Genomic DNA, 24441 nt, shown 5'->3' with positions numbered 1-24441 from the left:
GTGTGTGAAATCACCATTTGGGCCAAAATTTTCATAGGTTATAAGCGACAAGACGCCTCATTTAAATCATTGGATCTGATTGGTGGATGTATTTCAAAACGGATTAAAATTAAAAGGTCACCGCACTCATTACGATTGGTCTGCGACCAGATTATGGAATTAAACGTAGTAGAATTTGATGCTAATAGTGAGACATGGAATATCTACTGTGTAATGTTCTTGATCATCGTACGAATATGTTACTATGATACCACCCTTATTAGAATACAAGTGAATTTAATATCTAATCGTTATGATGCCATAGCAATCGTACGATTGGCAACGATTTGAAACTAATTTGACCTTTACTAAAAAATAAAGGCTTTCAATCATCCAAATTTGTTGTATTAATATGCATATTGTTACAATTAATTTTAACGAGAAATAAATAGATAGGGTCTACTTTAATTCCCATTTTCAAGAAAAAGGAGCAAAATGCGATTTGTTCCAAAATCCGGATCGTCATGATCGTAGACCAGTCGTAAGATGTGCGGTGGCATTAAGCCTTTAAGGCCACCGCACACCTTACGACTGTTCGCGATCCGATTTTGGAACAAATCGCATTTTGCTCATTTTCTGAAAATGTGAATGGAACATATCATTTTATTTGAGGTTAAAATTAATTGAAAAAATACTAATATAAACATTTTGAAAGATTGCAAGCCTTTATTTCGGAGTAAAGGCCAAAATAATTTCAAATCGTAGCCAATCGTACTATGACTGCTATGACGTCATTACGACTAGATATAAAATTCGCTTTTATTCTAAGAAGGATGATAGCATAGTCACAGATTTGAACAAGGTATTCGTACGATGATTCAGAACATTACACAGTAAGATATTCCAAGTCTCAATGTTAGCATCAAATTCTACTACATTTTATTCTGAAATCGGGTGGCAGACCAATCGTAAGGTGTGCGGTAGCCTTTAAAGTGGTTAAGTAATGAGTTTTTAAAGAAACTGTATCCATGATGTTACTACTGGTAAGTAACGGATTTGCATTCGGAGAGCCAGAGGGAGAAGAACATATAAGACGACCGGATGAAGACTAGCGGTCCATCTAGAAGGGCTATTGGCTTGGCATACCACGGTGCCGATTTGAGGAGGTAGTAAGCAGTATAGAGATTTACAGCCAGGAAGTGATATAGCAATAGAGCCGGGCGAGGTTCCAAACTGTAAAAAAAAAAAAACAAGAAAAAAAAGCAACGAAATAAGAACTATAGTCTTTCAAAATAATTGTATGCATATCCTCACGGCTGAATATTTGATTTTAATTGATTGTTTATTTTTGCATTCATAACATTCGTATATAATATATTTTTTATGACAGAACAGCATTACATATTGGTTATTGTTTGTTGGCATAAATCATAAAGAAAAAAAGGACTAAATGAAAAGTCACTCTAAACAAATATGATCTACCAAATACTTCTAACATTTACAGAATGCGTGCATGACAAGGATTGCCATTATAAGCAGATTGCTGCAGATTGCTGAAAAACAAATATATTCATCGGGATCATTTATAGTATTGGAAGAGATTGTAATAAAAATATTTTCACAAAAACTGGTAATTTAGTATCTTATAATGTATCAATGCTTACAATACCACGAAATTGTAGAACCAAGGTTTTGAAGACTAAAAATTAATTGTGCCCTCATCGGTGACCATATCTTGCTACAGACTACTGCTCGTAAATCACAATATGCCGTGGAGCTCAACCAGATATTTCAAAATATTCAATAATGGCAATTTCGAATAAATCAATTATTATTATTATTTAATTATTATTATAATGATCATTATTATTATTATTATTATTAACATCATCATCATTATTTACAAAAAGTTATAATTTCATATGAAAACCTGCTATAAAGATGGTAAACAATATGCATGTTCTTACCAGCCATAGATACGTAAAGGTCCATTTAAGCACTCTCCGCCTAGTAACACATAGTTGTAAGCTCCAAGCCGGAACTTAGATAGATATCCTGAAATATTGAAATTAATTTCATTTTATCGTTAAATATTTCTGCAGAATCCTAAAGAGGCGATAACAAGCTTAAATGAAAATATACTTGCACCCAATAAGGATCAGATCTGTTAATATACACATCATGCGCATCAGAGGAAAATCTTTGGAGCCGAGGGGGGGGGGGGGGGGGGAGGTAACCCATGAACACGCATGCATTCACCAATATGTCTGACGATGCCCCCCCCCCCCCACACACACACACTCTCTCTCTCTCCGGTCTCAGAAATGTAGCTTTTACAGTGGTATTAACTTTCAGGAGTGAATTATCTTACTGTCGGTAGCGAAGAGCACTGTTTTCACACACTGAGCGAAGACATTAATAACGAGGGCGTATCCAGCACGGCGACGTTTCTGGAACTCATTAATAGCCTCAGCCATGATCTCTTTGTCATCTGTAAAGGTTTCAAGACAAATGCCTGTTGTGACAACGATTTCAAAATGACTTCAAAATCCAATAAAATGATAGCCATATAGTCTTTTTGCATAAATAAAAAACAAAATATCCGCCAATGAATTCTGGAAGAAATTGTGAAATTGCTGAGAGATTGACAAGCATGAGATGAAAGCAAAATGTCGGGGTTAATTTTTTAAATCAATAATAATAACACTGTATCCCGCATGTGTCTATCTGTGTTGGCGATCTCCAGTGTGATCGTTTTTTTTTTTACTTTTACTTTATTATTTCATGATTTCACAACGTTCAGTTTATGTATCTGTACCAGATCTATATAGGTCCACGATGATATAGTGACACATAATCTTGGTTTTACAGATTTTACTGAAGGGCTTATCGACCGCGGGGCCAAAAGACCGCGGTGTCAGTGTTGGATTCAGGGGGGGGGGGGCACATCCGGCCCGAGCCCCCTCATTTTGAGAGTCATAGCCAATATTTTTAATACAACTAATGTCGTTCATTCACAAGAGTGCCCCTCCCTTTTAAGAGTGACAGCAAATATTTTTGTTATGGGAAACTGCCGTTCATACACAAGTGAGGGCCCCATTTTTTGTTTGCTTGTCAAATTTTCCTAGGGAAAATGTGCCCCCTTTTAAAATTCTTGACCCGCCCTTGATTAATACACAAAATAGTACATAATTATCCTATTGATACAGAGCCTGTGATACTTTATCAGAAAGTGCACATTCGTAATACCTACAGTATATAGCGGTTTCTTCTTCACAATATCGGAGAATACGCACATTGAAGAGAATGATATATATACGCCAATTAACTTGAGGAGATTTCCCATTAGAAGAGAAAATGCAGTGCAATAAGATTAACTTGCAGTAGTAGAAGCAATGTAGTAGTAGCATTAGTAGCAGCAGCAATAGTAGAAGCAGTATAAGTAGGAGTAGTAGTTGTTGTTTTGTAGTATTATAATTATTCTTAGTAGTAGTTTTAGTATTATTATCATTATTCGTAGTAGTAGTTTTAGTAATATCATTATTATTATTATTATTATTAGTAGTAGTAGAAGTAGTAGTAGATTAGTAGCAGTAGTAGTAGTAGTAGTAGTAGTAGTAGTAGTAGTAGTATTAGCAGTAGTAGTAGTAGTAGTAGTAGTAGTAGTAGTAGTAGTAGTAGTAGTAGTATTACTACTATTACACTGTTGGGTCATATGGAGTACTTTTCCTGTAGCTTCAAGGTGGTGCGTTTGGCAGCATACAACGAGCTTTATCCAGCTTTTGGGTATCTCTCACTTTCATATCGACAGCCGAACTACTCCACTTTGGAGGGCAGTATGAAAATTCTAGGATTATTTCGATCCGGATTCAAAGCTCAACCCACTTGGAGAAGCGGGTTACAGACGGAGTTAGTCCGCACCGGAAGTGCGGTATTGCCTATCTCGCGCGTTACGCGCGCCACACGATATGGCGCGAACTCGCTTGGAAAACACCCAAAAGACTGCAGATACACCGCTGCGGAGTCAGCCAGTTCGAAAGGGGGTGTAATGTCGGTCCACAGTACATGCGTATCAACTCAATCCGGAGTAACTCCACTTCGCCTTCAGTATGAAAAAAAGCTGAAGACTCACCTAAGGAATCAATTCCTTGCAGGATATCAGCCCAGGTCTTGATATCCATCAGAGCTACCGTCATTCCACTAGCTGTGTACGGGTGACGACAGTTGAGTGCATCACCCAGCAGCAAGGTACCGGGTTTCTGGAGAGGTGCTGAGGGAACATAGTAGGTAGGAACAAGACGAAGTCGCACGCCATCGTCCTCCATAGCCGGGCCTACTACTTTCTTAAGATGGTCTAAGTGAGATAAGTTGGAGATTACAATAATAGGAACTTGGTAAATGATTTCTTTATCATGACAGGAAACAGACTTTTAAATTGAAATGACCCATCTCATAAGATCATAAGTAATTCAAAGTTGGATATGATCTCACTACAGTGGTTTCAGGGGGGTTTCAGCTGTCATTATGTCAATCAATCTCGTGTAATAAGTGCTTGATATCCAAATTACTATCACACATTACTCAATCTGACAGTTTTAGAATTCCACGCTCGATTCAGTATCATATTCTGATTTCGGACATCAGTCGTCTTTCATATTCCACGCAACAAAATGCCGATTATATCAGCAATTATTGTTGGCTTCAATTCGTTAAGGTTTTATTGCATTTTGTTTCGGGAAAATCTCTTTTATTTTCTGTTGTAAATATTTGACACTCGAAAAAATATTAAGGCACGTATTCTAAAATCAGGTTTAACTTAGACCAGGGTCTAACTCTGTGCTAAAATTATGGGAGCAAGAAATTAAAAATTATGCTTATATTGTATATATTTTATGTTTACTATTTTGTTTCTTGTTGCTTTCATAATGAAGAAAATACTTCAAAATACTCCATTTATCATTCACAGGCAATGTGAGTGCCAAATTAGTTAATAAATTGGATGTGTACTGTTAAGGATTTGTGCCCCAACTGGCTCTCCATAGTTAAACCACAACTTTAAACCAGGGTTTAATCTAAACCTGAGTTCAGCATACGGGCCTAGGTGTTTCATGAGACCAAAACTCAACCGAGAGACTATTCCGAATTCCAAAATCTTAGTCAGTTATTTGAAGAAAAAATATCCGACCTAAAATATCCGATGTGTCAGTAAAGAAAATCACCTGGTAGATCCGGATATAATGTATCCATGACGAACTGCTTCGGGTTCTTAGGTTGCACCGATGTCTCAATATCCGCCATCAGACGGATAGTGTCGGGACAGATCCGGTACATTATTGTCGGGGTCGATTGGCACCTACATATCCGAGCGTCCCAGAAAGTTAAAACAGAGAATCGGGGTTATATTATCAGTTATCTTGTCAATCAAAGAAATCCTTTGTGACGTGTCTATGATAGCCTGTATAGGCCAAGATGACATAGAATTCAATGAAATTGACGTAGCCGATTTGGAGTAATCATGGCGACAAACATTGGTTTTAAAAATAGAAAAAAAATAAAATAAAGAAAATTCTGACGAAAACAATAAGTGATCCGACGATAACGACAGACCACCTGATTACATTAAAGCTGACAAAACGATAGAATGATTTTCGGGTGATCATAATCTACCTGTTCAATAAATAACTTTCATTTTATAACTTTAGCAAATGATCTCAATAGATTAACGAATATGTATCTGAAAGTTTAATGCTTTTCTCAGTAAAGAATATAAAGATAATGCATACCAAAAGCCCTCAGCATGATTAGCTTTGAGGTCATACGTTTCCTTAAGTTTGAAACCAATGAAGTAGGATGTCGGTGTTTTCATTTTCTCATGACTGGCCATTGAAAACTGCTTCCTGAACTTCGAGAACGTGCCATCAGCAACCACCGTCAGTGGTGCCAGTAAGGTCTGCTCCAAACAAATAAAACGATACGAAACGACACAGGAAGACACTGAATTACCCGAGAGAAATGGACATCAAATCATCTTTTTAAACACATACAAATTCGACCAAGGTCTTGGGGTGATAGTAGGGCTGGTATGTAAAGCACATTGGGAATGATTTTGAGCAGTAAATATTAGTCCCGGATGATAGTTTGCCTACACTAGTCATACACACACACACCATCACACACACACCATCACACCCACCCACCCACGCACAATACATATACAATATTTTGTTTATGTTTCAATCTTATACAACTAACCTTAAACGATTTCCAATTGACCAGGGTTGTTTGATTTAAATCATGTCGATTTAAATCATGATTTAAATCGCGATTTAAATCACTTGATTTTTTTAAAAAAAATCACTGATTTAAATCAACTTTTATGAAAAAAATTAGTTTTCTCTATTTTCTCTTCTTCTTAACAGATACTTTCAATGTAATCATTTTCATTTCTGTTCCACATGCTTTAGAGATACTTTAAAAGAATGATACACCCTCATGGAGTCTGATTTAACACCACTGTTTTATTTTCAAATTGTAAAACAAGCAAAACTGATGAAAACAACAAGTTTCTAACGAAGTAATGATAAATAACTCTCTGTTTGTACACCAAACTGTTCAATCTTCAATAAAATAATATATAAAATCTACAAAGGTGCTCAAAGTCCACAACTTGGATACTTTTACAAAACAGCTGAACTACTTGTATGCCCGGGGGGGGGGGGCACTCGACCAAAAAAGTGGTAGGGGTGTGCCGCGGGCAAGGCAAAACACGGGGGCCTTGGAGCGGGCTTATTTTAAAAAGGAGGGTCCTCGGAACGGGCTCGGAACTACAAATGTTTGTGAAAATGGGGGTCCTCGGAACGGATCTCCGTATCTCTGTGAGTGCGTATGCATCCCTATATATGGAACGGGCAATCGTGCATAATGCAGCTAGCGCGGCCTCCGCCGGGTGCGCTCGCGCTTAGGCGATGGTCGAAAAGCGCTCTACGGCCGCTTTTCACCAAAATTGTAGCAGATCAATGCGACGGAACGGCGTAACGAAAAATATGCGAAGCTTTGGAGCGGATTTCTTTCTTCTTTTTTCTCGATAAGAAGGAAATGCTATGCCTTGGAGCGGCTTTCTTCGTTCTTTTTCTCAATAAGACAAAAATGCTATGCCTTGGAACGGAAATTTTAGTGTAAAAATGGGGGTCCCCTCCACGGCACATACCCACTATGCATTATATACTGAGTGCCCCCCCCCCGGGCTTGTATGTACCTCCTTCTTGTATTAATACCCATTCTTTCAATTACTTAAGTTGAAGGCATATGTGTACATTTGATAAGAATTGCATGTATATTTGCATGCTTGTGTATTTTCTTATCAATACCCATACATTCAATTACACAATTTCAAAGTACACATGTATACTTAATAAGTAAGAATTTAAAAATGGGAAAGTTGCTGGGCAAGTGTTACTGTATGCAGCAATACAACTGCTGTGCTTGCTTGTTCATGTAATAGTTTGAAAAAACAGCACATCAATGATGTGGTGGACAGTGGTGCTTATCCTGCATCTTGCAACGAAATTTATTGAAGTTTTATTTGGAACTGAGGTTACACTGTAATGAAAACATAAAATGTCAGGAAGTGCCTATTGCAAATCTGGTTAAATATTACATTCAAATTAGATGTTATTAACGTACAGTTGTGACTTGCGAATGCTTTGTATACCAGATGTAGCTCTAGAGTTGCAAACCCTATTTCTGTGGAAACAAGTCTTAATATGATAAAGCTTTACAATGGCTTAAAGGCATTGGTTAACATTGTGTTCAGTTTAAAAAATCTGAGTTGCATGTTCTCACGTGTATGCTAACATGTCTATGGGAATATAGAAATGAAACAGAGCAAAAAATGCTTTAAAGTGTTATCATCGAGAGAAGCACTCCAAAAAAGTAAAAAAAAATAAAATTACCTGTATATAAGTGGATTATTGTGTCAAATAGTACAATACACAATGTTCAAAAGACTACTTGACCACTATTATTGGTGTAAAACAGTTTAAATATAGTTTAAAACTTGTTAAGTGTGACCATTATTTTTCGTTGGAAAAAAATCAAAAAAATCTGATTTAAATCATAAAAATCCGATTTAAATAAAAAAAAATCAACAACCCTGCAATTGACACAATTCCTTACAATAATATTCCAAAATATTTTTGTCTTTACCTTCTTCTCCTGTTCGCCTTTTTTCTTATATTCCACACCCACTACTCGTCCTTTCTCTTCTATGATAGTAGTCACAGTTCCTTCAATGTACGTCACGCTGTAAAACACAATTATATAAGTCACAATAGTTAACGGGCAATTCCCATCGCAATCACGAGCAAAAGCTTTTGCTATGACCTATATACAAACAATATCACATTACTATAGTTCTTGGACTTTCAGATATACACAAAATCTGTCTTTGCGCATGGTTAATATCATTATTTCCATATGTTGTCATAAACAAGAAAATGAATTGTTCTCAAGAAGACGGAAAAATGCAGATTGTATGACTTTATTTAAGTGGCACATTGTTGAAACTGTAGCAGATAATTATTAACAAGGATAATAATAGTAATGTTCCGTTTTTATATAGCGCTTACATCGGAAAGACGTCTCTAAAGCCAGGCTGACGCTTGCACGATTTTTGGCCATGATTTTGTCGTGGCAAGTCATGCCCTTTTGGGGCACAAACTGGGAGGCTCCCGCACTGTTCACGACTAGTTCACGACGAGTTCACGAATAGTTTACGAATGCGTGCCAATCAGTGTCCACATTAACATGAACTGGCACGACGAGTTAACGCATAGTTTGCGCATAGTTTACGCACTTCCCGCATTGGCACGACGAGTTTACGCAATTCGGACGGTGTCGTGCCGAACTATTCGTGAACACGACGTGAGCTGTTCGTGAACTATTCGTGGCAGTTCGTTACAGTCATAGCATTGCGCGCACTACCATGCACTGGCACGCATCCTCCTGGAATCATGCTGTTTAGTAAATTGTCAAATTTTATTAGGAAGTGCAATAAATTAATAACGTATCCATCTGTTGTACACTCGCAATCTCTCTTTACGTCAACTGTCTTTTTTACTATCTCAATTCACCTCATTGCTTTTCTCTTTCCTCTCTCCCTCTTTCCCTTCATTTCTCTCTCTTTGATTTTCGCTCAATTTCCCTCTCTTTCTAATTCTTATTGTGTCTTTTCTTCTCTCTGTCCTTTGCTTTGAGTAAACAACTTAAGATGATGAACTCATTGTTTCATTATAATATTTTGAATCAGGTTAATACGGGAAAGAAAAAAGCGAATCTTGCCATTCAGATGTGAATTTTTAATTAATCTGTTAGAATTTTTTTTACAACATTTTAGAACAAATGCATGTACTATCAGTATCAATTTATTATTTAATTTATATCGTGATATAATTGTATTTATGATGTAGAATTTGTGTAAATCGAGTTGTTTTTTGTTTGATATTGATTGTATTTTTATGTAAATGATTGTAAAGGGTAATGCAATTCGGCTTTTCAGCCGCTATAGACACCCTTGTTGAATTAAACCGTTAAAAAAAAAAAAAAAACATGGTCCTGACGAGTTCACGAACAGTTTGCGCATAGTTCACGATCCGGTCGATAAATTTTGTCGTGAGAAATATTTTTAACATTTCAAAATTCTCGTCCCGACAGTTACGACGGATTTACGCTCACTTCACGCCAGTTTACGATTAGTTTGCGCATTGGCACGACTCGATTCGTGCCAATACATGCCACAGACTCGTGCAAGTGTCAGACTAGCTTAGGCGCTTTGCAGCTATATTACCCCGGTCATCGGATCGTGACATGCCCGCATACAATGTATGCACTTTCTCTACTCCCTGGGGAGCATTCCAACAAGAGTTTCAAGAATCAGCTGCTAGGCATACTGCATGTACATAGGATTTCGCATCCTACCAGGTACACATTTAACACCTGGGTGGTGAGTGGAAAAGTTTGGATTAGCCGAATACATCTCGTAAATAAAACCGGGTAATTTCTTGAGCATGAAGACAGAGTGTTTGATATCTTATCTCTTCAAACTCTATTCAAACACTCTTATCTTTTAATAATCAATTCGTTGGACAATTTACACACATTTACAAATATATAAATATGTTGTTGGGAACATCAAATCAATATTAGTTTACCTAGTACTTTTAATCGTGTAATTAAAATAACAATATAAACTTTTGTTTGTTTACGGGGTTTTTGAACTTTCACAATGTGAAGGGGGAAGAAGAGAGGGGCGTTTCACAAGGAATAACGCTTAACTAAAAATGGCACTTCGTGTACAGTAAACTGCACAAAACTCCGATGTTGATTTAACACCAGCCCGGAATCTATATATTTCCACATTAGAAAAGTATTTAAAAAAACACTAGTTTGGAATCAAACCGACGTTGTTTTAATACTAATCGGTGTTGTATAAACACCTGTCTGGTATTAGACCAAAACCAAACAGGTGTTGTTTAACACTTCTCTGGTGTGGACGTATATACCGGGCTGGTGTTAAGTCAACACCGGTGTTTTTGCAGTGTATATGGTGAGATCATTCTTTGTCTTAGAGACAGCGCATAAATGCGTAGTTATCAATAAGGTAACTACCATCGTTTTTCATGGTATATGCCCACATTGGTATTTAAACACGACACGAGGTCACACACTCTGTGTAACACTCTCTAGGTGGGTGTTTCACAAAACTGCTCCTAATGTTACGTACGACTTAAAACGATTGGACCACGTTTTTAAGTGCAAAGTCAACGTCATAATCAATGAGCACAAACAAGGTCACCTGACGTGCGTTATACCTTCCCTTTCTCCTCCATTTTTAAAAATCTGGCTTATATCATCAACAAATTCGATTTTGACCTTCACTTCACAGGTAAATATTATACAGAATGGTGTTTTATTTGCTTTTGTTATGAAACTTATTTGCCCAACTAGCACTAAACTCCTGACAAAAGAAAACATAATCAGCTAACCTTGAGTCTTGTTTCTTTTATTAAACAACTATTATTATTTAGGGCAATAACATGAAAAAATAAGACCAGCCACTCCATAACCTACAATAAGTCACTAGGGAATGTTCTCGGTAGAAAAATCCAAAATGACAATATTTAATCTTAAAAAGTAAAAATTAGAAAGCTAGCTTATTCTTTTTCATACTGCTCAGATATTCAGTAATAAAGTTCAATAAAAGTTCTAAAATATTTTGGGCGACTTATTGATTATGGTGTGGCTGGTCACGAATGCAACACACACACGCACACACCCACACACCGCGCACCCCCACCCCCACACACATGTTGTAAAAGTCACTAATGATGTCATACGTGGAATTTTATGGCAGAAATTCATCATTTTTAAATGAATCCACATTAGTAACAAACCCAAAAAAAAATCCATGTTTGTCAGTAAAACAAAATTTAGCAACACAAACATTACACTCACTTTATTTAATAAAATAAAATAGTTAAGTAATATTGAGATAAATGTGATATAATTTTGTTGATGTTGTTTTAACCAAGAAAGTACGAAAACTAGCAAATCAGTAATGTAGTCCTCATCTGGCATCCAAAGCAGAAATTCAAGCAAAGTTTAATTTTAACCCAACAGACCAATGGAATCATAAAATACCAAGTACAGATCAGGTTCACGATATATGAAGCAGTTTGCACAAAATAGGTTCAATTCACATTTTGTGTAATTTTTCGTTATGTATTTACCATAAATCTTTAATTTTTATACAAAATTTCGAAAATGTGTTTAAACGTTTGGTGTAGACTCTTCTGTAAATATACATGTATACATTTTGGTGAAAAAATGGAAAGTATGATGTACTAAAAGAAATTTCAATCAGATTTTACAAAAATAAGCGTGATTTATTAATGGCAGACTTTCGGAATTCTGCGCAAAATTTAGAATCATTCAAGTTTTGTAGAGTTTCAGTAGCTCATGCACTTCTAACTGAACCGATGAAACAAATAAAATCTCAATCGGCTCATAAAAAGAGATGAAAAAACATTTTAGGGGGTTTTAAACAAATACACACAAATTAGCAAATAAAATCATCTTTTATGAGTAATTTTGTGGATTAACGTCGAACAATGAACACCACTCTATGGTAGAGACTCAGAAGCCCTTTTTGACTAAATTAAGATTAAAATCAGTTAATAATTTTTCAAATGAATAACGGCAAGATATTAAAAAGTACGAACATGTATCGGGTAACTAAAAAATTGTTCTTACTTTTTCTCAGCCATGGCAGCCTTACGCAGACTCATGATGAAGCGACCATGATGAAAGCAACGAGCTGATTGAATCTTATCAGCTTCCCCCTTTGGATATTGGAAGTCAATTGGTTTGTTGATGAACGGATCGTGAATCACAAATCCGTCCAATCGGACCTCTTCAAAACCAGATGCACAATCTAAAAAAAAAATCAGCATCATAAAAACAACCATCATTATCATTGTCATCATCGTCGTCATCATCATACTAATCATAGTCATGGATAGCAGCAGCAGTAGTAGTAATATAAGTAGTAACAGTCGAGGTAGTAGTAGTAGTAGTAGTAGCAGTAGTAGTAGTAGTAGCAGTAGTATTAGTAGTAGTAGTAGTAGTAGTAGCAGTAGTAGTAGAAGAAGTAGTAGTAGTAGAATTAGTAGTAGTAGTAGTAGTAGTAGTAGTAGTAGTAGTAGTAGTAGTAGTAGCAGCAGCAGCAGTAGAAGTAGTAGTAGTAGTAGTAATAGTAGAAGTGGTGATAATAGTAATAGTACTAGTAGAAGTAGTAGTAGTAGCAGCAGCAGAAGCAGCAGTACAGTACAGTTACAGCAGCAGCAGCAGTAGTTGTTGTTAAAGTAGTAATAGCAGCATAAGTAGTAGAAGCATCAGAAGATTTAATGGTAATTAATAGCAGCAGCAGCAGCCGCGTAACAGCAGTATATTACTAATAGGGATGTTTCGCATTTACTACGGAGACAATCTCTACAACGCACCAATTCCTTTGAAAATGCAATTAAAATCACAATGGAGAGCTGAGAAGCTTTTGTCGAAAGTTGTTGGACTGGGACAGCAGATCATCCGAAGATTTGCTCCGGACGAACAATTACAAATACGTCGTTGTTCAGAGTCAAGAGATTCCGATGCTGTCCACCAACTTTTTGACAAAAGCCTCTCAGCTCTCCATTGTGATTTGACTTGCATTTTCAAAGGAATTGGTGCGTTGTAGAGAGTGTCTCTGTAGTAACTGCGAAAAGTGCGGATATAGTAGTATAATTTTTGTTGGTGGAAGTAGTAGTAGTAGTGGTGGTGGTGGTAGTAGTAGTAGTAGTAGTACTAGTAGCAGTGGCGTACCTAGGATTTTTCCGTGCACAGGGGGGAAAAACCGTCGGACAAAAAAATTGACAAGCAAAAAAAAAAAAAAAAAAAAAAAAAAGGTCTTCACTCAAAAATAATGGAATTCGTACCCCAAAAAATTTGACAAGCAAAAAAAAAAAAAAAAAAAAAAAAAAAAAAGGTCTTCAAGCTCGTCAGGGGCGGGGGGGGGGCAAATACGGTCTCCAAACTCGTCAGGGGGGCAAAAAAGGTATTCAAGCTCGTCAGGGGGGCATGGATACGTCTTTTGCATGGGTTGTGACTCGTCAGGGGGGGGCAGACTGCCCCCCTGCCCCCCGTAGGTACGCTAGTGACTAGTAGTAATAAATATGCCCAAATTGCTTAACTCTTTAAGAGCCATTGGCAGCTATACGTGCCCATAGCCCTCTAGTGCCATTGGCAGCTATACGTGCCCAAGTAACTTTTTTTTGTTTAACCAATTTTACAGCCAGAAAATCAACACCATATTCTGTGTTTTTTATGTTGTTATACTGGCAAGGAATTCACAATTCATTTTATCATATAAAAAATAGTGGTTTACATAGACATTTTTTGAGTAAAATTGTATTTTTGCATCATTATTTTGAAGAGTTGATTTCGGATATTGCCGCGATCTGAATCAAGATTTCCCCTATAGACACGTGTGATATAACAGTTGTGTGTAGCAATACACGTACTTCTATGGGCAGAGCAAAGGCGATTGTGCGAAGGCATTCAGCTCGGAATTGACCAATGACAGAGCGGTACGATGTTCCTCGCCCATTCGCTATCGTTACATGAATATTCATGAGCTATCGATCGGGTCTTTTCCAGGCCGGTATGGTAGTATTCTTGTGTCAAGGATTTTTTTTTGCCTGCAAATGTGCACGGTTTGGGGGAGATTTTTTTTTTTTTTGGGGGGGGGGCGGTGGAAAGGTCTTATACTTTGTTTTTTAGCATTCTCACAAAATTGTTCCCGTTATAAATATATGAGTAAAGAAGGCTGTCATTTCCAACTCTCGTCGCACTGCAACCATCACACTCATTATTTATTTATTCATTTATTATTGTTATTATTATTATCATTATTGGTATTACTATTATCATAATCATTATTATCACTATTGTTATTGTTATTGTAATTATCATTATCATTATCATTATTCTTCTCCTTCACCTTCTTCTTCTTATTCCCCATCCTATTGCAGATATCCATCATGATTCAGAAATTCAAAGTTCAAATTTTATTTTCCACAATTCTATGAAAAACTAAACCATTACATGTGTGATATGAGCTTATCAAGTAACGATGCCAGTGCTTGTGCTGGTGGTCGTGGTGGCAGAGGTGTGCTTTTTTCCCATTGATTTCTTGTTATCATTCTCGACATTATCCATGCTATCTGTACCATCATCCCCATCATCATCATCATCATCATTTAGATTAGACAATTTGACGCATATTGTCGATGCTAAATGTCTTAAAGTCGAAACAAATATTTGAATAAAAATTATGTATTTTAATGGCAATAAGTCAATGGAAGGTGTTGGGGAAAGAGACAGAGGAATTTTAATCTTGATCTCAAAGGAAAGAAAAGCTATTGTTCGTATCGGAACCTTTGAAAGTATTCAATTGTCAAATCAAAAGACGCGCGCGTGCCCCGATGTCTATGAACATCCTGTGCTAAATTGCTCTCCTCGATAATAGGTCAGGAGGGAGCGCGGATTAGACATTCCTCATGAAAGAGAGTCTGGGCATCTATTGTTCATGACTTGGTGGCATGAACAATAAAATGAAGTCGCTATCAGACATGTGGCTACTTTGGTCAAAGATTATTCTTTTTAATACCGAAGCAGATATAATGAATATTTCACCCCCATCATGAAATGTCCACAGAGTGAATTTTACCTGTAATGTTTATCTTTCTTTCACTGTTCAGCTACGATTTTATATCAAATAGAGATCCCATTGGGCTTCCTGGCAGTCGACGAAGACCGTTGCCTTTTTTTTCAAACCGGTTACGATTTTTCTAAAACATGTTTTGCAAATCAAATATTCAAATGCATTACGACAATATTGACAAGAATTGAAATGACATAAATTTTACTCTGCAATAATAATTTTGTTTCCCCCATAGCGTTTGTTGCGGAATACCGCGCATTCTGTAAAATTACAGGGTCTTGTTTTGAAGACTACACGAATGTAAGGGTACGGTTGGCTGCACTGTGAAGATACGGTGCCAGGTAAAAATGGCAGAGGTAATAATGGCAGAGGTAAAAATGGCAGAGGTAAAATGGCAGGGGTTATAATGGGAGAGGTTAACATGACAGCTCTAGGTAAAATATGGCCAGTCTTAAACTCCCATGCAATGAATTGTCAAAAAGCCCCCGCATGTAAAATCCTGAAGATTTTTCCACATTTTAACAATGGTACAGATCCATTTAAGCAAATGACGATATAACTGTCGAAAAATATTTCGGCTTGAGTGAGCATCACTTACTTTTGAAAAGTTAGTGAAAAGTGAGGTGCTGGTTTTGTTAAAAAGCCGAGAAAAACAAGTTTATACTCCAAAATGAAAGGGGATTTGGTTAAGGGGGAAAATGACACAAAAAATTATTTCAACTAAATTAAGTTCTTTTAGGTCAAAAAAAGAATTACAGTAAAAATTATAACACTAAGATAATAAACAATGTTTTTTCTTTTGTTTGAAAAATAACAGAGATTTGTATCAAATCTATACATTTTAGCATACCAAGCTAATTACCAAGAGGGTGCTGCTTATGGTGTACAAAATACCCAACAGTACTTCCGCTTCCAAGGGTTATGACCATCAAGGCGTTTATATCATATTGGATGCAGTGGTAAAGGTTCAGGGTCTTCTTTTATGCAAATAATTTGAACCAGACGGTCTCCCTTGATCGACCCCAAATTGGTTTACCAGTCAAAACAAGATTATTATTGATTTTCATAATCAGTTACATATTCAGTGCCAAGCCTGGGAATGCATGCTTATTGTCATTCAATTACTTAAAAAGAATAGTACAGACGACATTACAAATAAGGACATAATATTTAACCATAATCATTCGTGATAATTTCAACGTCTAAGCTTTCCCCGCTATGTTCTCTATATATTTCCCCGCCCCTAACCTTCTCTGTCTCTCCACCTCTCTTATGTCTACTCTTCCTCATTTTTGCATCGGTAAACCTGGCAAAACTTTAGATATAAAAAAACCAGCCAGACAAAAAGGAATGTAATACAATGATGAATGAGAATAGTGCAGTTTCATTTTGCTCCTGATAAATTGAATGAAAAAATATCTTTTTAAAAAGTGTTCACGGTACACCTCCAACGAATTCGTAAATAGCATTGTTAGGCCGATGAAGACATAATGATGATGAAATTCCTAACTGTGACATGCACTTGTTATTTAATGTATGTACATGCGGGGGCTTTTTGACAATTCATTGCATGGGGGTTTAAAGGGGAATCCAACCCAAATAAAAACTTGTTTTTATAAGAAAAAGAAAAATCAGACGAGTTGATAGGTGAAAGTTTGAACAATATTGGACAAACAACAAGAAAGTTCTGAATTTTTAAAAGTTGTAAATATTGGTAATCACTATACTCATGGAGACTTCAAATTGGCCGCATGTGGGATGTCATAGTGATGTAAGGCAAGGACTACTCTTCCATGTACTCCAATACATATTATGGCTAAAATGTCATTTTTCCCAAAAGTTTTATTTCAAATTATATTTTTCATTTATGAGGACATTAAACAATATACTAACTGGGTTATATTTAGATTATTGCCCAGGGGAATGGGTACTTAGGAGAAAACCACAAATCCCTGATAATAAAAGTACATGGCCTATGGGAAAGTTGTCCTTGCCCCTTGTCATAATTTACCTACATACTATTAGTAATCTTAATTTTAAAGCAGCTATAACTTTCTTATTGCTTGTCCGATTTCTTTTAAACTTTCACCATTCTGTTTAATTTATTTTTCTCCTTCCCAACACAACATTTTATGGCCAAGGCTGGATTCCCCTTTAAGACTGGCCATATTTTACCTAGAGCTGTCATTTTTACCTCTCCCATTATAACCCGTGCCATTTTACCTCTGCCAATATTACCTCTGCCATTTTTACCTCTGCCATTTTTACCTCTGCCATTTTTACCTCTGCCATTTTTACCTCTGCCATTTTTACCTCTGCCATTATTACCTCTGCCATTTTTACCTCTGCCATTATTACCTCTGCCATTTTTACCTCTGCCAATATTACCTCTGCCATTTTTACCTCTGCCATTTTTACAGCGAGCCGAAGATACATGGCTCTAATATATTATTTTGTGTGTTTGCGTGGGGATCGCAGCTATGCTGTGATTGGTCACTTAATCGACGACAATGCCCTTTTTTTTAACAGGTCGGTTTCAATTGCGTGTGTATAAACCCTCTCGTATTTCAGAGGAAATAACTTGATTAGCAAATTAGTATTTCATTCAAAAGAGCATTATTTTTCATTATTTCTGTTTGTTCAATTTCATCAATAGATACGTCATTTGAAAGCGTAAACATTGAACTTTCATTTTATCTTCTTAATTTCTTGGTATCTCTACAATTCCTCAGGTTATTTACTCTTTGAAATGTTCATGAAATCATAATTTTCTAGGTTTTACTTATTGAAAAAAAAACGATGTAAAATATTACATCTTTTCTCCATTTTCCAAACGCAAATATGAAAGGTCATAACATGATCATAAAGTCCATGAACCATGCATCATTTCATGTGTAGAAGGTTTCATTATACAACGTACGGGTAAAGAGTTATGACCGTTTTAAAATGAGTCGCTGCTCACGTTTCGGTCAATTTAGGATTCCCTCGAATATCCCTGGCAGTAGAGGGGTATTGGGCCTGGCAGAGTAAGAGTTAAATCAGTTATTTTTGCCCCTGCAGCAGAGTATGAAATGTTGTTGTATTGCACTGAACAAACTGACTAACCTCCCAAGCCTAGGTCCTCCAGAGTACGAATTCCTCCCGGCTGAAAAAGCTCGCCGACGATACGATCGGGCTCCTTCATGTCCCGCTCGATGACCGTAACTCTGCGACCATCTCGTGCCAGAACAGTCGCCATAGTAGATCCCAGAACACCCGAGCCAACGATAATGACCTCGGGTTCGGTGCTGTTACCATTCACTTTCATTCTTCGTTGTTGTTTGCGAGTCTAAAGAATGGAAGGTAGAATGATTCATCTTAAAATATTTTAGATAATCAAACTACTTTAATTAATAAACAGGAGCTATCGAAATTGTTATTACTCCAGGGTGAACTTCCGTCTTAAATTATTTCATCTTATTTCTTATTTCATTTCATACCACTTGTTATGATAACAAATTTACAATAATTGTTTTAAACCACTGAAATCGCGAGATTTGATTGGCTGATATACTGCTCTTGTTATCGAAATTGGGCATTTTTTATTGTAACAAGTTTTTATGAAACGGAAACCCTGGTCTCATCCGAGGAAATATCCCGATGCGAAGGTGATGGCCCAAAGACAATACCAAGGCCTCTGAAGACAGAACACTGTATTTCACTATTAATAGTCGAAGCTTTGGGACCAAATATGCTACCAGAAAAGCTTGTATTAAAGGTCAAGTCCACCCCAGAAAAATGTTGATTTTTAATAAATAAAGAAAAATCAAACTAGCACAATGCTGAAAATTTCATCAAAATCGGATGTAAGATAAGAAAGTAACGACATCTTAAAGTTTCGCTTATTTTTCACAAAACAGTTATATGCACAACATAGTGATATGCATCTGAGAGAATCGATGATGTCCCTCACTCACTATTTCTTTTGTTTTATATTGTTTGAATTATACAATATATATATACATTTTTTTTTACAGATTTGACTTTAATGACCAACTTGACAGAACCACAAAATGTTCAGACAATGGTAATTCACATGTTCAGGGGAAAATAAAACTGTTTTTGCACGTGACAATGAGGAGAAAATCTAAATATTTCATATTTCATATAATGGAATATAAAATAAATAAATAGTGGGTGATGTCATCAGTCCCCTAATGTGCATACCGACCAGGATGTGCGTATCACTGTTTTGTGAAAAATAAGCGAAACTTTAAAATGTCATAACTTTCTTATTTTACATCCGATTTTGATGAAATTTTCAGTGTTATGCTTGTTGGATTTTCTCCTTTTATTCAAGTCATCTTTTTGCTGTTTTTTTTAAATTTATTCATTGATTTCGGTTTATTGTACAAAATACTTCCTTGTTAAAACAGTCGGGAGACTGATACAAACAAAGATTACAATGTAAACATAAATTTCATAATTACGTAAGTGAAATGAAATAGTCAAATAATATAAAGTAACAATTAATTAATTGATGTTGGTATATTGCACTTACAAGGTAATTATAGATGAGAGCACGTTACAAAATAAATTCCAAAGATATTTATAAATAAAAGCTATCATATGGTAATGATAACTGAAATACATGCACTAAATTCAATAAACAAATTTATAAGCTGTGAAGAAGGTTGAGATTGGGATATAAAATTAAATCGCAAAGTGGAAGGTTCACATTGAGAAATAAATATGGAATTATGTTTTTAAAATATAAATGGACTTGTCCTTTAAGGTTTCATGCACCATGAGGTAACGCAAGACATTTTACATGTTGTGGTGGACGTCTGGACCGAAAGAGTGATTCTTCGGACTCCGGACTATTGTACATGATGCGATGACTGGATTTAAGTCCAAACGTCATTTTGGAAGAATATTCTGATAACTAGCTGACGAGGAACATCTCGTGAGATGAGGATTGTTCCCTTGTCTAACGTCATCAGAAATGGGGTACAGGATAGCGTTACCTATAACTCTAGACTCCACAATCCCTTAGTCATGTTCGTCATTTCGTTAACTATTCGACATAACAGTTTTGCAATAGGAAGTTTATCGCTTTCACGACGCACGACGAGATTCAAGAACATAGAAAATGTATTTTCAATTTCCTTTCGTGGCAGAGCACAACCAAAAAATCTTAGTCGAAAATATAGGTGAATCAAATCAGAAGTTTCGTCCTAGACTTTGGACAAACGACATATTTGCAATTTTTGGTCAGCTCCGAATTTTGATTTTACTGCTTTAAACAGTGGTAGGTTGAAATTGTTAATGCGTAATATGAAGTATAAATCGCTTAAATGGAGAGCAAATATCAAAAAAGGTATTTTTTTGAAAAATTGCAAAAAGAAGATCAAATTAGGCCACATGTTTGCTCACTATTGCACATGTATCTAAAATTCTTTCTGGCTATACTTATATAATGTCAAATATTTTATGTTGAATTTTAATGTATATCATGTTGTTTTCTTTTGTTCAATGTACAGTGACGATGTAAATAAAAACATACAAATAAAAAAAATCGCTTAAATTCGAACAACATGAAGGTTTGTAATCATTCAACACTCTGTTTTGTGCGCGCTTTGCCTGTTGAGTGAAACAATAGGCAGTTTTCGCTCAAACTACGGGGAAATTGTCTACAACGCGTCGATTCCATTGAAATGGCAATTAAAATCACAATGGAGAGCAGAAAGGCTATTGTCGAAAGTTGATGGACCGGGATAGCAGATCATCCGAAGATTTGCATCGGACGAACATTTGCAAGTATGTGTCCAGAGTCGATAGATTCCGATGCTGTCCCTGTCCGCAGACTTTCGACAAAAGCCTTTCGGCTCTCCATTGTGATTTGACTTGCATATTTGAAAGGATTTGGTGCGTTGAAGAGAGTTTCCCCGTAGTAAATGCGAAGAAAAGTTGGAAAAAAATTAGCTTAAAACGATAAGATGAATAACATGAGGCTTAAAATATCCCATCTCCAAGTCAATACGAAAAAATTGTCTTCTGACGATTCGATTTTTTTTCATTTAGTTTTAACGAGACACGCATCTTGTTCATGGTTACAAAACGTACTGCATATAAATTTCAGGTCTCGCTACGTTCTCGCATTATTTGATTAATGAAATACATATCCCCTCCAAATTAAAGTTCACACAAAAAGTGCTTGGAATGTCAATTTTCGGGTCAGAAAATAAAGAATTTTCAGCTCGCGCTTTGTATTAGCGTTATAACGAAATTCCATAGAATCTCCCCTTTGTTAATTTCTAAATGGCAAAAAAAAAATAAAATAAAAATCAGCTCGCGCTTCGTGATCACATCATTCAATTCGTTATTTTCTCACATGTTAAACAGTACTTCAAAGGTTCCTTTTGGGGTTGATTAAACACCCATCCTGTTCATAAGTAAAAAAATGATTAGAACATCCAGTTTTCAGATTGGAATAATTATGGATTTTTTTTAGCTGACGCTTCGCTTCCGCAATATTCCATTGGTGAGATATGTAACCTTTCTCTGAAACCTTAATAGCTTTCTTTTCACATCCGTAAATTTGTTAGAAAAGTACTTTCTTTATCAAGGAAACTGCTCACAATTTTCGATTCTAAATACTTTTGAAAGCAAAAAACAACAACAACCCGAAACAGAAGGAAAACGAGCTCGCTCTCCGTGCTCGAATAATTCAAACCTAATTAGACCTTATGAGACAGATTATTTTCTTTGTAAGAATAAAGCTAAGATGTTCTTAAAACATCAATCTTTCTTTAGGAGTGCCCCTAAAAACAACCCCAAACATCCGCTTTTAGCTGCCTATATGAGGGAAAACGTGGATGAATATATTCCGCCCCTGTTGCGATTGCTACGGCAGCCGTTAGGAAATCCGTGAAAACACTTTTATCAAATGAAATTACGGAAATATCAGTATCATTATAACAAAGAAACATACATTTCATATTCCTAGACCATTTCATGGGATTCAGGTATCAAATTAAGAGGAGACATTGAATATTTTAGACATGTAATTTTTTTTTTGAAATTTAGATACCGTCCACCAAGTTAGTTTTTTATTACCTTTCATCAAATTGTTTTGACTCACTCATACAAAAAGAATAATTCATCATTATTTCACAACAGATGAAATGGGGAACCCCAAGCTTTCCGATGATAGTTCATATGTCTTTTGTGTCTGTGAATAAGTATTGATAAATCAATGATTATCCATTTGGTGGTTTTTTTTGGGGGGGTGGGATGCACTGTATCACCGTCTCACCCCTCTCCCGAGTTGCTTACCTTTTTTGTGACTTCTCGAAGTCCGAGGATCCCTCCTAGAACGTATAGAACGGATGAAATTATTACTATCACCGAACAGGCGATGATCATTTCAACTTTGATCTCCATTACGCGAGTTAACTCCTCAATGGACGAAAATTACAAACGTGCATTGACTAAATTAAGAATGATAGAAATGAAGAAAAAAAAATCAGTTAATTGTAAAAGCAGTAAATTTTCTTCACAGTTGACTCATCTAGCAAAGCATAACAAAAGAACAATTATTGGGATGAACAAACACACTATATTGATACAGTGAATCTGTCAGGGTCGCTTGAGTCTGGTTTGTTGAGAAGTATAGGCAAAGAGTCCAATGAGTAAATGATAGAAATAAGACACGGTTATGCTCTGACTGTCAGTGTCCTTAAGATCAAAAAGATATAAAATATGTGGAAGGTACATCTTATTGCGCATGCGCGAGTAAGATAACAGTTCAATTTAAAGTCGCCAATAACGAATGGGCGTATTCTGTACGTCCCGCACTATTAAAATATTGGTAACATTGGCAAATAACGTTGGGAAAAAATCTTTGAGGCAATTCTGACTCAGTTGTTCGCATGAATGTCGATATATCCAGTGGCGTATCTAGAAGGAGGGGGGGGGGGGCAGGGGGCAGTGGGCATGTGCGCACGAGCGCCACTTTCAGGAGGAGCAAAAAGGGAAAGGTAAAAAAAAGATAAAGAGAGTGTGAATATCCAAATAAGTCGCAGAAATAGGAACAGGTAAGAAAATAGCAAGTAAATTAAATATTTATCTGCAAATGACGTATCCCTGCCCCCCTGACGAGCTTGAAAGCCTATTTTGTCCCCCATGACGAGGACGAGATTGAAAAACTTTTTTTTTTTTTTGCTTGTCACATTTTTTTCTGGTACGATTGAAGACCTTTTTCATTGAAGACCTTTTTCTTTTTTTTTTGCTTGTCAAATTTTTCAGCCGGTTTTGCCCCCCCTGTGGAAAATCCTAGGTACGCCACTGAAGATACCCCATTCTTTTCATAATGACAAATGTGCTGTGGCGTATTAATTATCAATACTGTGAATTATATTTGTCGTATGTATGTAAACTCTGTTCAGCATGGTCACATCGAAGCTTTGTAACGTCACGGATTTGTGGAATAAACCTTCATTGAATAAAATGAAATCATGCTTATGTCAACAAAAAAAAAAACGTTTCATAACATGAATGGATCGACGTCACAAGGGAACAGGTGTCAAATAGGTTACCCAAATTTTTGTTCAAATGAGGTATGAACTTGAATAAGCTGTCAAAGTAAAGTTTCATCAAATCTTTCTTATTTGGACATCTCACTTCCATGTTTTGTTTGTTTGATTATTTTTCTTCTTTTCATTCAACACTTCACCTTGATTTTGGCATCCATGGACTTTGACTTTAACACGCACGTAACAGTATAAGATGAAGGCCGGTTCGGGTAGGAGAGAAAACGAAATGGGTAGGGAGCACTAGCGTACTACGGGGGGGGGGGGCAGTCTGCCCCCCCCCCTGACGAGCCACAACCCATGCAAAAACATATCCCTGCCCCCCTCCCTGACGAGCTTGAAAGACCTTTTTTGCCCCCACCGACGGGCTTGAAGACCTTTATTTCCCCCCCCCCCCACCGACGAGCTTGAATACCTTTTTTTTTTTGCTTGTCAATTTTTTTCTGGTACGAAATCCTTTCTTTGCGATTGAAGACTTTTTTTTTTGCTTGTCAAATTTTTTGGCGGACGGTTTTGCAAAAACATATCCCTGCCCCCCTCCCTGACGAGCTTGAAAGACCTTTTTTGCCCCCA

The 24441-nt window shown here is 36.5% G+C and overlaps 1 protein-coding gene across 1 annotated transcript; it reads right to left on the bottom strand.

Moving 5' to 3' along the window:
* LOC129280359 (squalene monooxygenase-like) lies at nucleotides 1-22966 on the bottom strand. The gene is made up of 10 exons (XM_064112324.1): nucleotides 22613-22966; nucleotides 18401-18623; nucleotides 12289-12469; nucleotides 8185-8281; nucleotides 5763-5929; nucleotides 5199-5332; nucleotides 4112-4333; nucleotides 2351-2470; nucleotides 1947-2034; nucleotides 1-1212 (listed from the first exon to the last, which is right to left on the bottom strand). Exons 1-10 carry the CDS (start codon nucleotides 22718-22720, stop codon nucleotides 1017-1019), a joined length of 1536 nt encoding a protein of 511 aa, XP_063968394.1. The 5' UTR covers nucleotides 22721-22966; the 3' UTR covers nucleotides 1-1016.
* Nucleotides 22967-24441: the final 1475 nt, after the last annotated feature.

The sequence above is a fragment of the Lytechinus pictus genome, chromosome 17 (assembly GCF_037042905.1).
Source record: "Lytechinus pictus isolate F3 Inbred chromosome 17, Lp3.0, whole genome shotgun sequence".
Classification (NCBI taxonomy): domain Eukaryota; kingdom Metazoa; phylum Echinodermata; class Echinoidea; order Temnopleuroida; family Toxopneustidae; genus Lytechinus; species Lytechinus pictus.
This window is presented reverse-complemented; position numbering and strand designations above follow the sequence as displayed.

What these genes read in the sequence shown, in the direction of transcription:
- LOC129280359 (XM_064112324.1), bottom strand. Translation starts at nt 22,720, where the DNA reads ATGGAGATCAAAGTTGAAATGATCATCGCCTGTTCGGTGATAGTAATA. An exon ending in GCTGCCATGGCTGAGAAAAA is followed by an intron (nt 8,282 to 12,288) that starts GTAAGAACAATT and finishes TGTGTTTTACAG; the next exon opens with CGTGACGTACATTGAAGGAA. An exon ending in GCAAGGAATTGATTCCTTAG is followed by an intron (nt 2,471 to 4,111) that starts GTGAGTCTTCAG and finishes AAACCTTTACAG; the next exon opens with ATGACAAAGAGATCATGGCT.